The sequence below is a fragment of the Pseudonaja textilis genome, chromosome 8 (genome assembly GCF_049901715.1).
Source record: "Pseudonaja textilis isolate UNSWEBS1 chromosome 8, rPseTex1.2, whole genome shotgun sequence".
Lineage (NCBI taxonomy): Eukaryota > Metazoa > Chordata > Lepidosauria > Squamata > Elapidae > Pseudonaja > Pseudonaja textilis.
Genome location: NC_141997.1, coordinates 15,371,394 through 15,384,758, shown reverse-complemented (window position 1 = coordinate 15,384,758; position 13,365 = coordinate 15,371,394). Strand labels below are relative to the sequence as shown.

The following is a 13,365-nucleotide window of genomic DNA, read 5'->3' as shown; positions in this document are numbered from 1 at the left end:
CAGGCAGCCTTCGACAATCAAGACTGACTTGAAGGAACACATACGCGCACTTGTATGCACACACACACACACACACACACACACACACACAGGACAAAACTCTTCAGATATTGTCTGACTCTAGTTTTTACAATTCTGTATTTTCCCCCAAAAGGTATCATAAAAGACAGGTTTGTATGCCTTATAAATGAATTTAATATTTTTTCTAGAGATCTGTATTCTTCATTTATATTTTGAGAGGCACTGATATTTTAAGGTAGTTTGTGCCTTGCCTGTATCTTTATTCATGCCCAATTCAGTTTTCTTGGCAAGATTTTTCTAGGGTAAAGAGAAAGTGACTAGACAGAGAAACATATAGGTGTGTGTCTCAGGAAGGATTAGAATTCAAGGACTCCAGTTTTTCACTCAACATCTTAACCACTAGGCCAAACTGGCTCTTCAGGAAAAAAATTGGCTTTATTTCTCCAAGTAACCATTGTTCATGAGTGCTCATAATACTAATCCATCATGGCAGTGGTGGGATTCAAATAATTTAACAACTGGTTCTCTACCCTAATGATTTCTTCCAACAACCAGTTCACTAAACTGCTCAGAAAGTTAACAACCAGTTCCCCCAAAGTGGTGCAAACTGGCTGAATCCCACCACTGAATCATGGACTAAAAAAAGCCCTTAGAGTGGTCCAAAGTGTGCTGAACAGAAATATTTTTGCATTTTGTTCACCAAAGGACACTCCAACATATTAAATGAAATAATGTTGGATGCTATACATGCTTGGGAACAGAAACACAGAAAATAAAAGTGGTAGAGCAATAGAGGGAGCTGTTGCCAAATGCAACAACAATAAAGCAAAACAAAAAACAAAAAAGACAAGTTGAACTGCTTATTTGAAATTTCTAATTTCCTAATATCTAGGGAGGAATCAATAATACGTTTACATAAATATAAGCAAAACAACCAAATAAAATAAAACCATGGCTGCTATATAAGGGGAAATACCCGCTCATTTACTTGATCAATATATCCATATATTTAAACATGCTGTAGATTAGAAAATGAATATATGGTCAACATTTAAATGAAGTACTTGATTCATAAAAGGCATTTGAGAGTGAATAAATGATATTAATGTAGGCATAAAGAATATTGTCAGGAAAGACTACAGTACTTTCTAACAAGAGGAGGAAGATGAAAAAACAGAACAGAATAGAATAGAATAGAATAGAATAGAATAGAATAGAATAGAATAGAATACTTTATTTGCCATGTGTGATTGGACACACAAGGAATTTGTCTTGGTGTAAATACTCAGCATACATAAAGAAAAGATACCTTCATTAAGAATCAAGAATCATAATGTACAACAGTTAATGATAGTCATAGGGTACAATTAACAATCAAATCATACTAGGAAACAGTCAATATAAATCGTAAGGATACAAGCAATAAAGTTATAGTCCTACAATCACAAGTGGGAGAGGTTGGTTGATAAAGTGTGATGAGAAGATTAACAGAAATAGTAGTGCACACTTTGTAAATATTTGAACAGTGTTGAGGGAATTATTTGTTTAGTAGAGTGATGGCTTTTGGGAAAAAACTGTCCTTGTGTCTAGTTGTTCTGGTGTGCAGTGCTCTATAGTGTCGGTTTGAGGGAAGCAGTTGAAACAGTTTATGCCCAGGATGTGAGGGGCCTGTAAATATTTTCACAGCCCTGTTTTTGACAGTATACATGCAGTATACATGCAGTATACATGCAGTATACAGGTCTTTGATTGAAGGTAGGTGAGTAGTAACTGTTTTTTCTGCAGTCCTAATTATCCTTTGAAGTCTCTGCCTGTCCTGTTGAGTTGCAGAACCATAGCAGACAGTTATAGAGGTGCAGATGATAGACTCAACAATTCTCCTGTAGAACTGTATCAGCAGCTCCTTGAGCAGTTTGAGTTGGCGCAGAAAGAACATTCTTTGTTGTGCTTTTTTGATGACATTTTTGATGTTAGGTATCCATTTTAGGTCATGTGATATAGTAGAACCTAGACATTTGAAGGTGTCTACAGTTGATACTGCGTTGTCTAGTATTGTAAGAGGTGGTAGTATGGGAGGGTTTCTTCTAAAATCTACCACCATTTCTACGGTTTTGAGTGTGTTCAGTTCCAGATTGTTCCGGTTACACCATGAGGCAAGTAGTATAACTTCCTGTCTGTATGCAGATTCATTGTTGTCTAGAATGAGACCAATCACTGTTGTATCATAGGCAAACTTCAGTATTTTAACAGATGGATCGTTTGAGATGCAGTCATTGGTATATAGGGAGAAGAGAAGTGGGGATAGCACACAGCCTTGGGGTGGTGGTGCTGCTGTGCTGATTGTACAGGTATTGGATGTGATTCTGCCTAGCTTCACCTGCTGCTTCCTGTCTGTTAGGAAGCTTATGAACCACTTACAAGTGTGTTCAGTTACTGCTAGTTGGTTTAATTTACTTAGAAGAGTATCTGGAATGATGGTATTGAATGCTGAACTGATGTCTACAAAAAGGACCCTTGCATAGGTATTTGGAGATTCAAGGTGTTGTAGGATGTAAAGTAGGAGATATAAAGTGTGTGTGTGTGTGTGTGTGTGTGTGTGTGTGTGTGTGTAGGTTATTTGGACAAAGAATAGAAGTTCCATTGCAACAGTTTATCCCAAGAATACATACTTTTGAAAGCAGAAGGGAAACATGGATGGATGGACAGATGGATGGATAGATAGAAGAAGGTTCCATCCATCCATCCATAAATTTCAATACTCCTAAAAGTTTGGGTAAAAACCATAAAAAAGGATGTAGGTAGGGAAGACTTCTGGATTTCCTTTAGTCACATGAGTTCACGAAATGACATCTAAATTCGAATTATATGCTTAATGCCATATAGAGATAGATAGATAGATAGATAGATAGATAGATAGATAGACAGACAGATAGATATACAGATATAGATATAGATATAGATATAGATATAGATATATGTATATATGGTATTCAGCTTTCTTCGGGTATTTTCCCATATCATTGTAGTTGAGCTTTTAAAGTTGTAGCAACATTTCAGCAGAATCTCATCTGCCATCATCAGGCTTCTGGATAATGTTCATCTGTGAGTCAGACTTTTATAGTGGTTTCAGATTTAAATTTGGGGCAGCCTATAAGCTCAACTAAAATGATGTGGGAAAATACCCAAACAAAGCTGAATACCATACATGTAAGTACCCGTGAAAACTTAAGAAAACAAATATATGTTTTCTGAGGTTCTCGCGGGTATTTGTATGTGGATCTTTGGTTGTTCGGGTTTTCTCCCGCGTAAGATTCGAAGTATCTAGGCAACGTTTCGATGAAGTCTCATTCATCATCTTCAGGCTTCTGTCTCCGGCTCTGTGCTTCTCAGAGTGATGTGAGATTGCAGCTGCGGGAGAAAACCCGAACAACCAAAGATCTATATATATATATATATAATGACTCCCCTTCAAAATTCAAACGAACAAAACAGAAAGCAGCCGTTTCACAATTAAATCAAACGGAAAGAAGTCTTACAAGATAACGGCTGGCAGAAACCTCAATCCACAGCATAAATCTTTACTCTGTCCGGCAAACCAGTCCTGGCAATAAATCTCCAGTCTCAGAGCTTCTTGCTGTAACGTCCTCACTCAAATAAGTCATTTTGTTCCTGGCAAATTGTACCAGCCCAGCTGTGTCCTTTTATACTCATTGAGGCAACGTGCTAATTTACTGACTCGCTCTCCTCTTTCGCTCCAGCTGATTTTGCCTTCTCAACCGTCTTCTGTTCCTTACATTTAACCACAAATTTTCCAAGTTCTCATCTCCACTAGAAGACTCTCTCAAAACTTCCCTGTCAGCCATTCCTGGCTGTTGATCAGATAAGGAACCAGAGGAGGTCAAAGGTCCTGACAATTCTAATACATCAGGTCTGTTGTCCTTTGTCACGTCCATCTCCTCATCCTGGTTACCAGTCCAATCACTGAGCCATGCCGGCTCATATTTTTCTGCCATGTCCTCCTCACTTGAACTCATATCAGTCACAGGAGCTGAATCCAAGCCCGGAGCCACAACAGAGAGAGAGAGAGAGAGAGAGAGAGACAGAGAGAGAGAGAGAGAGAGAGAGAGAGAGAGAGAGAGAGAGAGAGAGAGAGAGAGAGAGAGAGAGAGAGAGAGAGAGAGAGAGAGAGAGAGACAGACTACAATTGTTCTGAAATGTTGTTTCCAAGCTTATTGCATAGAGGTCAGAAACTTTTTCCATTGTACAGTCTAAAGACATATTTTATGACCTGCAGTGTTGTTATTTTATTATTATGTGTAGTGCAGGATGTCAAACTCCCATCATCACGGCAACATCATGTGACATATCACATCTTTGTCCCCCTTTGCTACACCGGGCGTGGCCAGCGTGTGACGCATTCAGCCTGCAGGGAGCAAGTCTGACTGCCCTGGTGTAGTGTATATAATACAGAAGTTGAGATGACTGCTGCTCAGAGCCAGCTGCAACTCGAGAGGATTATAAATAAATAAAGGAAGCCTGACAATCTATTTCTGGTTTCTGACTTGTAAACCACAGCTGTGGGTCAACATAGACGTTGCAGTAAATCAATGAAATTTACTTACTTAATTTTTAATAAGTCAATTTATTCAGCTGTTTACTTGTCAAGAGCCTTTGAGTGGTTAACCAGGCTTAAAAGATTTAACATACAAAACGGAAAGTGGTTTTAAAAATAAAATCTAATAAGGTGAAACATACTGCTCTGATGATCAGCTACTGTATATTACAGCAGACTCATCTGAATTTATGGCCCAGTGCCAAATAAAAAAAATCAAATTTCAGGATCTTTTTAAAGGCTAGGAGGGAATAAGGAATGTTACTCAAAAATGGTGAAGAATAACAAAATCTCTTTGGAATGGGTTCATACCAGTATGTTTTAAAGCAGGGGTGTCCAACTTTAAGATTTGTGGACTTTAACTACCAGAATTACACAGTCAGCCAATGTTGGACATCCTTGCTTTAAAGGAAATTTCAGCAATGGAGAAACTAGAAAACAAACTCATGAAAGCCATTTCTCAGTTTATAAATGAAGAAAATTAGTTTCTCAGTATATCCTAATTTCCCAGCATATCCTAATTCTGATATATTGATTCAATTATAAATTAATAAAACATAGGGGAAATGAGTCAAACAAATGTATATGGCTATTGGTTTTTGTTATTTTACACATTTAAAATAAATTGGTCACATTACAGCTTAAACTTCTGGGTTTGGTCACAAAATAATTTATATAAATTGTTTCAGTCTCCCATCCACAGTTTCTGCCATTCAATTATCTTGTGAAATAAAAGGGTTCTGAACAAAAAATGCTACTATAGTCTCAAAAGTGCCCTGGTTTTATTGAGTTCGATATGTCTATAGTTGCTATCTTTTTAACCTTCCTGCTAACAAAACCAATTCAGTATGGTTTGATGTCTGCTATCACCATATAAATGTTATTTATTTTTTTCTTGAAATAATTGTTTATTTGTTTATTATGTATATGCTATCTACTCCCCAAAAGACTCTGGATAGCAATATTTGTTTTGGAAAATGTTTTGTTCATATATTATTCCATGGATGAAACATCTGTCTATATCTGGAGTGAAATGTACATTTTGCCCAAGCAGAGTGTTCTAGGCAGTAGTAACTTGGAAATGTAGAAAAAAGGCAAGACCATGTGTAAGCTAAGGGGGCTCAGGAGAAGAAGACACCAGGAAGAGATGGCTAGTCCTGAATTCAGGATATTAACAGCATGTGGTGGCTAGAGAAAAGCAAGAATCAACAAGATTGGAGAAGTTGGGAAGATTGGTGAGGGCCAGATGGCCTTTTTTTGTCCTTGAATTCCGTCTAATCCAATATACTGTGTTAACTTCAAAGGTGGCCATGACAGTTTAAGAGGATGTAGAGAAAGGAAAGGCTAAAAAAATGGCAACGAGGCTGGTCCATGGACCTTAAGGAGCATCATAGGAAAAATGATTGGTGTATATCAACATTAATCCTTCCAAGCCCATTCTGGAAACCTTTTATATTAGAACAAATAATAATAATTATTATTATTAAGCATGCAGGAAAAACATCCTTGAGTTTTCAGGGCAGAAGCCAAAATCAAGGAACTAATGTAGAAAGGTGTATTTGTTATAGTAGTAATACTAATACTAACAACAGCAGCAGCAGCAGCAATAATAATAATAATAATAATAATAATAATAATAATAATAATAATAGGTTCTAAAAACGTAAACCAAGAGACAGTTATAGAATATTTTTTTCTCCCTTACCTGCTAAACCAATGCTAGCAAAAACCACTTTCCTCTGGGAATTACTTTTGCTTTGCCAGCAACAGATAGACTATCATGAAATTGCAGCTCATATCATCTTGGTCCATTGGCCTGTTATGACTGCATTTAATTTCCAGCTCATAAAATTTGATGTTTGTAAACGGCAAGCCCATCATCTTATCAGAGCATGTCCAGTATAACTTCCATTAATTATAATACTCTCTATCATCCTGGTATATTGTACTGAAATAACCATGAGATGAAATTGCTGCCAAGAAGTCTGGCTTCAATGAGGTAATGCATTTTAAGTTGAGCCTATTGAAAAAAAAAAGGAGAGAAATAATATGGATAATCTCTTAGCTTTAACTTAATGAATGATATCTTAATAATAATGTACATTCCTGACTTCTTCATGTGATCTTAATTCATGACTTTTGGGAGCAGGGAGTCTGAGGTGATGCAGCATAAAAGCACCACTATTCTAGCTGTCCAGCATCTCTATCCAGATAAGTTTCCTTTTGAAATAAGCTGGTTGGCATTTTATTCATAGAAATACATTTCAAAGACTTAAACAAATGATTTAGGAACTAACAATATAACAACAATACTATTACAGCTATGTAAGCATTGGTCAAGAATAAAACCATAAAAAAGACAAGTTGTGGAGCATGCACAACTTCTGAAGACAAGCTATTCCATTGGTTGATTGGTGTCACCCTTAGGAAATTTCTTCTTAATCCTAGTGTGCTTCTTTCTTTGGTTAGTTTACATCCATTGTTTCTTGTCATGCCTTTTGGTGCTTTGGAAAATAGATTGACCCCTTCATTTTTGTAAAGCCCCACAAATTTCCTGACAGAACAATTAATCAGTGGAACAACTTGTCTCCAGAGGTTGTAAATGCTCCAACACTGGAAATTTTAAAGAAGAGATTGAATAACCATTTGTCTGAAGTGGTGTAGGGTTTGCTGCCTGAGCAGGGGGTTGGACTAGATGACCTCCAAGGTCCCTTCCAACTCTGTTATTCCAGTCTTTTCTATTCTAAATATTGGAAAGTGCTATTTTATTGTGCTATTTTATTATGAGTTGGACTAAGGAGAAATTTCCTACGTGTGAGACCAATTAAATTGGCCATGCCCACCTAGTCACATGACTACCCAGATGTTTAGTAGGGTAGAGAACCGGTAGATAAATTATTTGAATCCCACCACCGGTCATGTTGAAGGGGAGGGTGATGTAGGAGAATGAGCAGAACTTGGGGTTGATCATAAAAAGAGGGGTTGGAATCAAAAGAGGAATCAGCCTAGAATCTCTATAAAGCCTCAAACAGACTGAATCCAACCCTCTTGAATTCCATTGATCCTTAACCAGAACCAACATTTTGCTAAGTAGATTTCTGTGCATAGGCATAAATAGTGGTACTCATCTTTCGTACCTGGCATTAACACGAGATATAAAAAGAAGTTTCTTCAGTTATGAATAGATTGGATTCATTAAGCCTCACCTTTTCATAAAGCTTCACATTTTTGCTTTCAAAATGAATATTATTCCAAGATTAATTTGTATTCTTAGAGAAAATCCTGTTCAAGTATTTGGATTATGTTTTAGAAAATAACCTGTTTGTTTGGAAAAATTTATGGAGTTGTTTGATTTTGAGAACGTATTTAGAGAAAATTCAATTAATGAGGAAGTATTTACAGTAATCCTCAAGTTACAAATGGAATAGAAACTGTCAATTACATTTGTAACCTGATGATTCATTAATTGGTTTACCCAATGCATTCATTAATTGAATTCACAGGTTGTTTTTCTTAAAAAGATTGCTAATAAATTAGATAACTTCCAATATACTGAATAATCAGAATATTTACTGTATTGGTTTACAAGTAAAGAGCTTGGATTATAATTAAAAGCATCAGCCATACAATCAGTTGCAACTACCTGAATATTTGAATATCATAATCTAATAAAAACTGAAAAATCCAAATATAAATAGAGATAATGGACATTATTGGCAAATTCCAGCATACATTCCAGTTGGATGAGAGGTATTTGTCCATACAAGAGATGAGCAAGAAGTAAATGTGTGATTTGCACAACTTAATATATTTTTTTATATTATAAACTGTTTTCCTACATTCAATGGAAATGACTGTTCCAAAATTGTCAGAGAAAACTGTCTCAAATTTATCAGAATACTTTATCATCTTATCAGAAATGTGGCATCTAACACATTTTGAATAAAAGCAAAAAAATCATATACAGATTTGTTTAATTTAAAGAATTTTTTTTCATTTAAGCCTCTATTTCAGGGGTCAGGGAACTTTTTTACCTCTTACCCCCCAAAAAATTTATAAACGCAGACGTTACCCCCTTGATTTGAAAGTAAGGAAATCATACATCCAATAACATTTTGAATTCAAATACTGTATTTAAAATTACTTTGAAAGCTTCAACTTACTTGAAAACTTCAGGTTTTGGAGAAATGATGTTGCTTTATCTTGGATACGAGATCATCAATATTGGGACATTTTGATGTCAGAGCAATATGGATACAGTCTTCCGGGTCCAATCGATTTCTTGTCTTTGTTTTTATGTTCGTAAGAGTGGAAAATCCTTGTTCGCAAAGGTAGGTTGTTGCAAAGGCAGCAACTTTTGAATGCTTCCTCATGTGCAATTTTGAAGGCCTTTGCAGGTGTTGACATCCAAAAATGTGAAAGATCTGCTTTGTTTTCAAATGCAATCTGTGCTTCATTACTGCATCGAAGCTCAAGAAGTGACTCTGCCAACCCTTGAGGCTCTTCTGGTACAGCACAAATTTCACATTTAAAGGGGTCTACAATCCAACTGACAGCATGTGAATCAAGATCTGGAGAGTAATCAGAGAACCGCTCTTTGAGTTTAGTAAGATGCCTTATAACTGTATCCTTGATGTCTTCAAAAGTAATATTTTCACAATCTTCCAAGAACAAAGCTAACGTTGAAAAGGTAGCTATCTTTTTCTGTTCAACTTTTTGCCTCCAATATGAAAGCTTTGATCCAAATGCAGAAATCTTTTCTCTGGCTGAAATTATATTTATGTTTTTTCCTTGCAATTCTTTGTTCAATACATTAACATGCCCAAACATATCTGCTAAATATGCAAGATGTGCAACCCACAAGGGGTTTGTAAACTTCTCTGCAAGAACATGCTTTTGCTCAACCATAAAACTTTCAAGTTCAGTTTTGAGAGCCCACACTCGGTTCAGAACATTTCCACGTGAGAGCCACCTCACTTCAGTATGATAAAGTAGGTCTGTATATTCAGCCATACAGTTATTAAAGTTGCATTTTGCCAATTATTTAAACATCACCCAAAGCAGCCTTGAGTTGTTTGAAATCTGTTAGGTTTTGTCACCCTAATCTGTTAGGTTTTGTTACTTTGGACACCAGTCCCTCACCCCTTTCCTAAGAAGTCTGTAGGGGGTGTGCATAAGTGCACCAACGCCTACCTTCCCTGTCCTATTGTTTCCTTTTATTTTCTTATATATATCCATTTCATGTATTCATAATTATGTTTATACTTATACCTATTATCTTGTAAGCAATTGACAAATCAAATAAATAAATAAATTTGTTGTGGCTATTGCCAATTTCTATTCAAAACAAAGGCAGTAGAGACTGTCTTCAAATTGGCAATAGGCACAACAAACTTCCATGTCAAAACACTTCAGCTCAGCAATTCAGAAAGTTTCATAAAAATATTGACAGTAAAAAAAAAAGCGATTTAGGCCACAGAAGTCAACTTTTATGTTCTGTCAGGAATGCAAAGGAATGCAAGTGACTGCCTCCAGCCTGTGCTTGAACCCAGCCAGTAAAGGGGATCCCACCGCTTCTCTGGCTAATTGATCGTTCAGGGGAGGAAACTTAGCATTAGGAATCGTCTCCTAACATGCAGCTCGAGGGGCTTCTGTAATGCGAATCTCTTTGGATGACAGAGCAGGCTTCTTCTGTACTGCACTCTCTGTGGCTTCACCTGCTGACTTCGCGCCACCTTCCAACTTTTATAGACGCGTCTGCAGAGAGAGCGCGGAAAATTGGCAATCCGAGTAAGGCAAACTACTCCAGGTGGCTCCAGAGATGGGTGGGGAGCGGGAAGAAAACAACCTTTTATCCCAGCCGCCTTAATTGCGCAAATGGCCATCGCCTCGGACACTTGAGCTGCTGCCAGCCAAACCGACCTTTTCCCGTTTGGCACAAAAAGCCGCCAGGGAGGGAAGAGGGAGGGAGGGAACCTGCTCGCTCGGCCTCTCAGCGCCCCGAACTTGTTTTCGCGGGCTCCAGAGACACGAACCGCGACAGCGCCAGAAGCCCTCCCCTGTCCTCCCCGTCTCCCCCCGCGCCCTCCCGGTTTCAGTCCAGCTCGCGAGTTTTGGCTGGCTGAAGCAAACGCAACCTCCGGCGTGCAGCGGCAGGAGCTGCGAGCTCGCGGCAGGCAGCGCTGGGGCTACGTCAGTCGGGGCGCGCGGTTTAGACTTCGGCTCTTTAAAAACGGCGTGTAAACTGAGATGCTCCCATAAGAGAGCCGAGCGCGGCAGCAGTCGTTTGGGTTAACGGCAGCGGGCGGCCTTCCAGCGCAACCTCCTCATTACCCCCAGATTTTCACTTTTACCCCATTTGGGGTAATTTACCCCTGTTCCCCGACCACTGCTCTATTTGAACTTTAAGGAGCACAAAAAAAAAAAGCTGGAAATGAAATGGAACATTAATTGCCTATAGATCCTTTTGTATTTGCATTGAATCAGACATTACATTATAGAATACTTTATTGGCCAAATGTGATTGGACACATGAGGAATTTGTCTTGGTGTAAATACTATCAGTATATACAAAGAAAAGTTACATTTGTTAAGAATCAAGAATCATAATGTACAACGCTTAATGATAGTCATAGGGCATAATCAACAATCAAATCATACTAGGAAACAGTCAATATAAATCATAAGGATACAGCAACAAAATTGCAGACCTACATTCACAAGTAGGAGAGGATGGGTGATAAGGAGTGATGAGAAGATTAACAGAAATAGTAGTGCACACTTTGTAAATAGTTGAACAGTGTTGAGGGAATTATTTGTTTAGCAGAGTGATGGCTTTTAGGAAAAAACTGTCCTTGTGTCTAGTTGTTCTGGTATGCAGTGCTCTATAGCGTCATTTTGAGGGAAGGAGTTGAAACAGTTTATGTCCAGGATGTGAGGGATCTGTAAATATTTTTACAGCCCTGTTTTCGACTCATGCAGTATACAGGTCCTCGATTGAAGGCAGGTTGGTAGTAATTGTTTTTTCTGCAGTCCTAATTATCCTCTGAAGTCTGTGTCCATCCTGTTGAGTTGCAGAACCAAAGCAGACAGTTATAGAGGTGCAGATGATAGACTCAACAATTCCTCTGTAGAACTGGATCAGCAGGTCCTTGGGCAGTTTGAGTTTTCTGAGTTGGTGCAGAAAGAACATTCTTTGTTGTGCTTTTTTGATGACGTTTTTGATCTTAGGTGTCCATTTTAGGTCATGTGATATAGTAGAACCTAGAAATTTGAAGGTCTCTTCTGTTGATACTGTGTTGTCTAGTATTGTAAGAGGTAGTAGTATGGGAGGATTTCTATCTACCACCATTTCTACAGTTTTGAGTGTGTTCACTTCCACATTGTTCCGGTTACACCATGAGGCAAGTTGTATGAGATGTATTTGTCCATACAAAAGATAAGCAAGAAGAAAATGTGTGATTTGCACAACTTAATTTAAGTTTTTTTATATTATAAACTGTTTTCCTACATTCAATGGAAATGGCTGTCTGTACGCAGATTCATCGTTGTCTCGAATGAGACCAATCACTGTTTTGTCACCAGCAAACTTCAGTATTTTAACAGATGGATCATTTGAGATGCAGTCATTGGTATATAGGGAGAAGAGAAGTGGAGATAGCACACAGCCTGGGGGTGGGGGGCTGTGCTGATTGTACAGGAATCGGATGTGATTCTGCCTACCTTCACCTGTTGCTTCCTGTCTGTTAGGAAGCTTATGAACCACTTACAAGTATGTTCAGGTATGGCTAGTTGGTTTAATTTACTTAGAAGAGTGTCTGGAATGATGGTACTGAATGCTGAACTGAAGTCTACAAAGAGGACCCTTGTGTAGATATTTGGAGATTCAAGGTGTTGTAGGATGTAATGCAGAGCCATGTTAACAGCATCATCTGTTAATCTATTTGCTCGGTATGCAAACTGCATGGCATCTAACAGTGGATCTGTGATGGTTTTGAGGTGGGACAGCACAAGTCTTTCAAAGATTTTCATAACTACAGATGTTAGAGCAACTGGTCTGTAGTCATTCAGTTCCTTGATGGAAGACTTCTTTGGCACTGGGATGATGGTAGAATGTTTGAAGCAGGAAGGAACATAGCACATCTCTAGTGATCTATTGAAGATTTGGGTAAAGATGGGGGCCAATTGGTCAGCACAGACTTTTAAGCAAGAAGGAGTTCTCTTGTCTGGCCCTGGTGCTTTTCCTGGCTTCTGTCTGTGTAATAGAGCTTGCACTTCTTTTTCTGTGATCACCAGAGGTTGTGAGCCCAGTTGTAGGAGGCTTGCCTGTTGTTGGTGTGTTTCTTTACAAATCTGCTGTAAAACACATTCGGGTCATCTGCTAGTTGTTGATTTCCTTCTGTCTGGGAAGGAGGTTTGCTGAAGCCAGTGATGTTTTTAAGAGTTTTCCACATGTTTGCTGGTTCATTTGTTGAGAATTGATTCTTTAACTTTTCAGAGTAGCTTTGTTTTGCTGTTCTGATATCTCTTGTTAATATGTTTTTGGCCTGGTTGTATAGCATTCCGTTACCTCTTCTGTAGGCTTCCTCTTTGGAATGATGTAGCTGCTTAAGTTTAGCTGTGAACCAAGATTTATTGTTATTATATATTTGCAGGTTCCTTGTTGGTACACATAAGTCTTCGCAGAAGCTAACATATGATGTTACAGTATCTGTGAGCTCATCTAGGTCTGC

General features: G+C 38.1%; 1 protein-coding gene across 1 annotated transcript; it reads right to left on the bottom strand.

Annotated features, from left to right (window-relative positions):
• Positions 1–8,851: 8,851 nt before the first annotated feature.
• LOC148125126 (protein FAM200A-like) lies at positions 8,852–9,646 on the bottom strand. Its single transcript, XM_087938152.1, has one exon. The coding sequence runs from the start codon at positions 9,644–9,646 to the stop codon at positions 8,852–8,854; it is 795 nt and encodes a 264-aa protein (XP_087794278.1).
• Between the last annotated feature and the right edge of the window lie 3,719 nt (positions 9,647–13,365).

Coding starts and splice junctions, on each gene's coding strand:
- LOC148125126 (XM_087938152.1), bottom strand. CDS start 9,646: ATGGCTGAATATACAGACCTACTTTATCATACTGAAGTGAGGTGGCTC.